General features: G+C 38.4%; 1 protein-coding gene across 2 annotated transcripts; it reads left to right on the top strand.

Annotated features, from left to right (window-relative positions):
* Nucleotides 1–1,618: 1,618 nt before the first annotated feature.
* On the top strand, nucleotides 1,619–6,484 carry LOC112291675 (peptidyl-prolyl cis-trans isomerase CYP59). Of its 2 annotated transcripts, none has more exons than XM_024539491.3 (14): nucleotides 1,619–1,856; nucleotides 2,099–2,203; nucleotides 2,611–2,728; nucleotides 2,906–2,956; nucleotides 3,072–3,163; nucleotides 3,356–3,455; nucleotides 3,603–3,722; nucleotides 4,011–4,088; nucleotides 4,213–4,259; nucleotides 4,388–4,443; nucleotides 4,588–4,628; nucleotides 4,750–4,861; nucleotides 5,129–5,285; nucleotides 5,398–6,484. In XM_024539491.3, exons 1-14 carry the CDS (start codon nucleotides 1,759–1,761, stop codon nucleotides 6,284–6,286), a joined length of 2,064 nt encoding a protein of 687 aa, XP_024395259.1. In that variant the 5' UTR covers nucleotides 1,619–1,758; the 3' UTR covers nucleotides 6,287–6,484. The 2 variants fall into 2 exon arrangements, with proteins under 2 accessions (XP_024395259.1, XP_024395333.1); XM_024539565.3 differs by having other exon boundaries at nucleotides 1,646–1,856; nucleotides 2,906–2,960.
* Nucleotides 6,485–7,652: the final 1,168 nt, after the last annotated feature.

Genomic DNA, 7,652 nt, shown 5'->3' with positions numbered 1-7,652 from the left:
GGAAAAAATAAGACCTTCATTGGATGTTGTATAAGGTTTCAGCCGCACGGTTCCTATTGTGGCTAGAGAAATTCGTTTTCTGAGATACTATCATCTTTGATAGTCATACTTCTTATCTTATGGTTGTATTGTTTCTTTGGACAATATTGAGCAGTGTGCTTAGATTTTTCATAATATAAGCACAATCCTTCTTGGTGACAACAAGTCTTTTCTTGCTCAATAAGAGATTTGAAACATACTACATCAATTTACATATCCTCTACTTCCAAATGTATGTGTTGAAGAGATGTTGGTATTGCCATTGAATTATAGTAACGTTGAGGTCTACTTATACGGTTTTCATATGGAAATTCAAAAAGATGATTGTTGCACTTCACTGCAAAGTCAATTGCTTGACTCAATGTTTGAGGATTAGGTAAGTTAAGCATTAATTTTTTTTACTTCATATTATAATCCATAGAAAAATTGGCTAACAAGTGCAGCATCATCCCACTTGATATCAATTACAAGTTGTCAAAATTGTGAGCCATATAATGATACAGATCGATTGCCTTGTTACAAATTTTTTTACTTTCTTCCAATGTTTTTGTCAAGTTTATGTCAATGTTTTCTAGGCTTTCAAAAAATAAATAAAAAACCAGGGTAACTTTATTTGATTTACGTGAATCTTCTATAATTATTAATTTATTTTTTGGTAAAATATAGCATAAAAATAGATTATAAAAAAATATTTAAAATAATTTTTTTAGATTGAATTTTTTTTATTTTTCATTGAAAATGGAAAAACAAAAATACAATATATATATATATATATATATATATATATATATATATCTTTTATAATAACTTGAAGCTTATTTGATTGTTTGTTGCGATGATGTATACAATCAATTAAAAAACTAATAAAAATATGTCAATACTTTCAAGTTATAGTTTGGCCAAGTAGTTTTACATATATTAGCTTAAACCAAAGAGTGTGTAGATTCAAATTCCTTACCTTTAATAGAAATTATTACTTAAACTATGCATAAAGTATTACTTTGCACTTTTTATCATCATTATTATTATTATTATTATTATTATTTATATATATTTTAGATTTAGGACCCCAAAATATTTACTAATATTAAAAATATAATTAACTATTTAACTATTTATTTATTCGTTCTTTAGAAAAAATAATTAAGATCCAATAAAGTGTATGATTTTTTATTCTACTTCTAAAGCTAAAATTTTACATGTACCAAAATCACCATTAATTTAAAGATATAAATTCACGATGATAGAGAAAAAAAAGAATAATACGACTCAAGGTGAAAATCTATATTGAATTAGTGCCAACATTAAGCGAGAGACCTCATCCACGAGCCCCCATCCCATGAGCCCAGTTCGACGGGTCCGTTTCACACACACACACAGACACACAGGGAAGCGGGAGCGCGTTCTCCAACGCAGTCGGACGGGGCGAGAACGCGTTCGCATGGCGTCCCATCCGAAAACCTCCCCCCCGTTGGCGAAGACCCCCACAGCGAAGACCCCCTCTTCCTCCCATGCTGCGAAGACCCCTGGTCCCCCTCAACCCAGCTGCTGCTGCTACTGCTGCGTTGCCAATGCGCCCACGCCCAACTGTCTCACGCAATCCCACAGAACCTCGCTGGGTGGGTCGAATTGCTTCTGCTGCGCCAGATTAGGTCACGGGAAGAATCACACACACACATTCTCACTCACTGCGTTAGGTCGGAAGAAGGTTGAGGAGCTATGGCGGTCATGCTGGTCACCAGTGTGGGCGAGCTTGTGGTCGATCTCTTCACGGATCTGTGCCCACTTGCCACCAAGAATTTTCTCAAGCTTTGCAAGTACGTTTTCATCGTGCCTTCTCACGCATGTTCTTCGCTTTCTTCCCACGAATTCTCTGTATGTGAGTCCCGATTTTTGAAGTTGGTGCATCGTAAAAAGTTCCCTATTCGTACGATGGGTCCTGTTTTCGCTATTGTTGTGTGTATGTGTGCGTGTGTGTGTTGTGTTTTCCTCTGTTTTGGTGATTTTTGGAATTGATGTTGGTGCCTGATCTAATGTGTGATTTTGTTGGGAAATGCAGGATAAAATATTACAACAATTGCTTGTTTCACTCGGTCCAGAAGGATTTTATTGTTCAGACTGGAGACCCGACGGGCACTGGAAAGGGTGGTGACTCTGTGTACAAGTAAGTGGGTGATTCTATGAGTATTTGTGCCGGTCATGCTTTTGTTTTGGATCTGTGAACCTGATACCTGAGGCTATCTGTAAGGCTTCGGGTATATGTATTATATTTTCCTGCTGCAATTTTAGCTTATCTCTTTGATTATTCCATCAAATTATGTTTTTGCGTTTGCTTTAAAATTTTTAAAATCCTTCTTCTTCTTCTTCTTCTTCTTCTTCTTCTTCATTTGAACACCCCTGGGGTATTACCGTATCTGTCAACTGGGTTCCTGTTTGCGTGTTGCATGCCAATTTTGGCAATTTCGTTGAGATGTAGTATTATAGGTTTTGCATTAGTTATGTGATGCATGGAATATCAATGGGTTGTACAGATTTCGGTGGATGGTTTTTTAATACACATCTTATTTGCAGATTATTGTATGGGGACCAGGCTAGGTTCTTTGATGATGAATTTCATCCTACCCTTAAACACGACAAAGTGGGCATTGTGGCGATGGCGAGCGCGGGTGAAAATGCAAATGCATCCCAGGTAGGTGGTATCATACGAACTGCTTTTTTCAATCGCTCATTCTGTTCTTTAGTTCTCTTTCGAATCGTTATATTTATTCATTAAACATGAGAGCTTTGACGTAATACGGAACTAGGAAAGTTTTTCCTGGTGATTATCTTAAAATCAATTTTTATGTTGTTTTGGTTTTTCTCGCAGTTCTACATTACAACCAGGGCTGAGCTGGACTACCTCGACGAAAAGCATACGGTCTGTAAGTTTTTCTTTACGTCTGTTTACTTAAAGCAAAACATTTTGTTCTGATGGTTTGACTAATTCCTTTGTGTATGTTCTCTTTTTGAACGCAATTCATGATCTGCTTCAGGTATTTGGTGAGGTTGGAGAGGGCCTAGACACTCTGATGCGAATTAACGAGGCGTTTGTGGACGATAACTTTAGGCCGTTCAAGAACATCCGGTATTGATCAGCGAATATTCAAGCTGCTCCTCTTTTCATCATGTAATTGTTTGCATTCCATCGGATTCGTGGTTAAAATCTCTTGTTGGATACTGATATTGTTAGACTAAACTATTCTATTAAATCTGTGTCTTAAAATTTAGAGAAGAGCGTATATGATGTGTATTTTACTGACTGGGTGGCTTGGGGCAGGATAAAGCATACCATCATTTTGGATGACCCATTCGATGACCCTGCTGGCCTTGCAGACCTGATACCAGAAAAATCTCCTGAGCTAAAGCCTCCGGCTGATGTAATGTTTATTCGTTCTTGTGTTTTTCCCTCACTTTGTTTATTTGGTCGCAAAAATCTCGTGCATAGTAGATCGCTGTTCTTGAATGGATAGAGTGAATTTGTATGCGTTGGGACTCAGATTGCATGTGCTGGTTTTTCCTTACAGGGGGAGGAGGTGCGACTGGAAGATGATTGGGTCCCAATGGACGAGACTATGGACCCAGAGGAGCTTGAAAAATCGCTACGCAAGAAAGAAGCTCAGTCACGTGCAGTTGTTCTGGAGATGGTACGTTTACGAGTTTGTGTGCTCCACACCTGGTTTGCATGTTGAATCTCACTTTTCTGTAATATTTACAAACCGAGTGGTTATTTTATTCGTATGCGCCAGAATCTTTAAGTAACAGGGGCAATCCATTTGCTCTCCTGCCTGTGATCGTGGATTTCTAGTTCTGTATTCTTTCGTTGAGTGTTATGCGTTATTTTCCTGTTCCTTTTCTTTTCTTACTGTAGAATACTGCGACTGAATAGGTGTCGGCAACGATTAATTAATTGGTGTTTGTTTGTATGCCCGTAGATTGGGGATCTTCCAGAAGCAGACATGAAGCCTCCCGAGAATGTGTTATTTGTTTGCAAGCTTAATCCTGTTACTGAGGTAATCACTCAGAAGTGATTTTATCTTAGTCTTATGCCAGTCGATATTTTCTGTTTTTATACATATAGGACTGCAAAGTGATGGGAGATAGCAAATCTAAGAATTGTGTGGTGGATTTACACAGGAAGGTGATCTTGAGCTTATCTTTGGTCGGTTCGGCAAAGTCAAGTCGTAAGTCATATCGACCTTGTCTTCCCAGAAGTTTATTTCTAGCCTTTATCTAGCAGATATCAAGGTACATGATGCTTTCATATAGATAATATAACCTACAATGAAATGTTTGTTTGCATCATCTACAGAGCAGATATCATACGAGACTACAAAACCGGAGATAGCTTGTGCTATGCATTTATTGGTATGTCCTTTCGCACTTTGTATTTTTTTGTCATTACTATTGTTGATTGAATGTAGTGTAATTTCGGATTATTGTTCTGAACTATTACCGTCCCCTTTGGATACCTTATGTTTATCAGTCACATGGCGTCCATTTTTGGTGCAGAATTTGAAACAGAGGAAGCATGTGAGGCCGCTTACTTCAAGGTCAGTTATTTGCACATTTGAATGTTCGTGGGCGAACAGGGTCCTATTTCTCTGCATTTTGATTGGATTTTAGTGCATTAACTCTTTTCCGTTTTGCTGATTTTCTTCTTTGTCACTACAGATGGACAACGTGTTGATTGATGATCGAAGGATACATGTTGATTTCAGCCAAAGTGTTTCACATTTATGGAATCGATACCGTAAGCTTGGAAAGGCAGGTGGAGATGGTCAAGGTGAGTTAAATCATTCACTTGAACTATTGCATTTTCTCATGCTATTAGGAAGACTTGGGGTTGCCGGTTGTATGACGTTTTCACCCACTAATTCATCGAAATTTCGGATGGTGGTTGGATTCATATCAGTTGAGGGATTGGAAGGGTGAATTATTTATGCCGCAGAAAGGTGGTTAAATTTTCTGATTCTGGTAACATTCTTGGTGTGATACATATAGTGAGTGCACAGCCCATCTAATTTCGCTCTTAACGTTGTTTATGCTGCAGCTGCTAATGGCGGAAAGGGCTGTTTCAAGTGTGGAGAGGTTGGCCATTTCGCTAAAGAGTGCCCCAACAACGGTACCGAGCAGAAGGAAGGCCCTACTGAAAAACCTAAATACACAATTAAGGACACCGGTGGTCAACGAGGCCACGCACATAAAAAGTAGGGAAACCGTTTTTGCTCCATGGTGTATATATGTCCCCTGTTTTTATAGATTTAAAAAAGAACTACCAAGCTATATGTGGTTTTGCTAACATTAATCTTCTCCATTCAGGTATGAAATGGTCTTTGACGATGACGAGGCACCACCAGAGCAGAGGGAAACAGAAAAACATAGATACGATAGACACAAATATGCAAGAGAATCGGATAAAGAGAGAAGTAAGGGAGACCAAGACGAACAAGGTGGTAGACCTGGGCATCATGCAGAGAAGGGCGGTGATAGGTCTCGACAAGGTGCACGATATGACAAGGAGAGAGACGCGCACAGAGACTCTGGCTTCGGACATCACTCTCGACAAGAGAGAGAGTTCGACAAGAGTGAAGCAGACAGGAATCCAAATAGAGGAAGTGGTAGAGAGTCGGGTCGGTCTCGTAATGTCTCGTACAGAGGCTCAGGTGGGAGAAGTGAGAGAGATAGGGAGTCGGAAAAGCCTCGTGAGGAGCGCGACCCTGACAGGAGAAGCGAAAGAGACTACGAGAAATCTCGTGCGGAGCGGGACACTGATAGGAGAAATGAGAGAGATTATGAGAAACCCCGTGCGGATAGGGACACAAGGAAAGAGACATTTAGAGCTGATATAGAGAAAGACACAGGAAGAAGAGGTGAGAGAGAGCATGAGAGGTTTCGTGCAGAGAGGGACGCAGATAGGAAAGGTAGGCAGTCTGAGAAGACTCGTGTAGAGAGAAATAGAAGTGGAGTAGTAGAGAGAGACTTCGAGACGCTTCGTTCAGACAGGGATATGGAGAGAAGGGCTGATAGAGAGTTTGAGAAAGCTGGTGACTTAAGGGACACCAACAGAAGAGCAGATAGAGAGGCCGATAGACGGGGCAAGCACTCTCGGAGGGAGTATTCTCCGGACCCAAGAGACAGTGAGAAGATAAGAAAGGAAAGTAAGCTTAGGAGAGAAGATGATATGAGCAGTAGGAAGAGGAGGTCTTAGTGCAATTGATATGAAGTTGTTTGTCTCGTCACTTTTGTAGTGAATTTTAAAGGGCGTGAAACTAGTCTTCCTATCAAAGAAGGCTAACCTGGAATGGATGTGATGGAGGTGATTGTTCATTGGAAAGAGCTTGGTCTGGATGAACATGGAACTGGCTTTAAAAATGCCACCGGTTGAAAGTAGAAGCACCCATAACTGACACCAAATATGTACGAGATTAATTTGAGTGTGGAGTGGAGTGTGGATTTCTTGTAAATGGGTCATTGAGAACGATTTCCAAGTCAATTTGTTGGGCATCGGGTCCTTCGATTACCTTCAGTCCTTAAATCAGTTTGCCCGCATTCAGACTGCTTCAGTGTTTTAAGTGTGATATATTTGAATTAATGGTTAGCATTACTATAAAATAAACCTAATAATACATAATAATTCACGACACTCGTGGTCAAGATCTTGACCCAATGTCTACCCACTTGTGGTGTGAGCCGAGGCAGGACTTCAAACCTTGAATTTGTTGGATGGAGGTCTGACTCCGACTAACTGATTATCTCTGGACATCTTCAATTCAAGTCTCTTGAGCAAGCCGTCAAGCCTCGAGCTAATGAGAGCATGTTTTATGTTCAAGCTTAATTGGCCAAAACTTAGAATGATCCCAAGTTTTTAACTTAAATTTGTACATGTCTACGATGTAGTGTTGAATCTAAAAGGACAGACCAACTGAAGGGTCTTATCCATATGATGTATCAAGTACTTGTGGTGAGTTACGGTAACATGCGTTTTCATTTTCTTGTGCAACAACTGAACTGAAATATGGCAACATGCAATTTGTACATGTGAAGATGTATTTGTAAAAAAACAAGATTAGAAGTGAAGATATGAATATTTAGTGTGTTATGTTGAGAGGTTGGAGCATTTAGCTCTTCATTAAATTCAAGAGATAAACTATACATTACCAAAGTACTAGGGAGTTACAAGCAAGGAAAGACAACAAAAGAACCAAATTGAATTAAATTTCTATAAGATAAAATACCTGAAGTATATAATCAAGAGTCACACTATTATACTATTTAATAAATATTCAATTAATTATTTTCTACAATATATATATATATATATATATATATATATTTACACTAGTTAAGTATTTAATTAATTATTATTTTTAAAAATATTCTTTATTATATATACTATGTATTGTATATATTTCTAATCTCAATATTGAATTAATAATATATAATAAGACTCTCATTCCAATAAAAGGATTAGAGTGGTTGAATAGTATAGTATAAGAATTATTTAACTTAAAAAATGTGAAATTTTTGAATCTTAGGATTTGATTGAAAGATTAGAGAATTTTTAGGTGTTTCCA

Source organism: Physcomitrium patens, chromosome 1 (assembly GCF_059467195.1).
Source record: "Physcomitrium patens ecotype Gransden chromosome 1, ASM5946719v1, whole genome shotgun sequence".
Classification (NCBI taxonomy): domain Eukaryota; kingdom Viridiplantae; phylum Streptophyta; class Bryopsida; order Funariales; family Funariaceae; genus Physcomitrium; species Physcomitrium patens.
The sequence above is the reverse complement of the archived record's forward strand: the minus strand, read 5'-3'. Positions and strand labels throughout refer to the sequence as shown.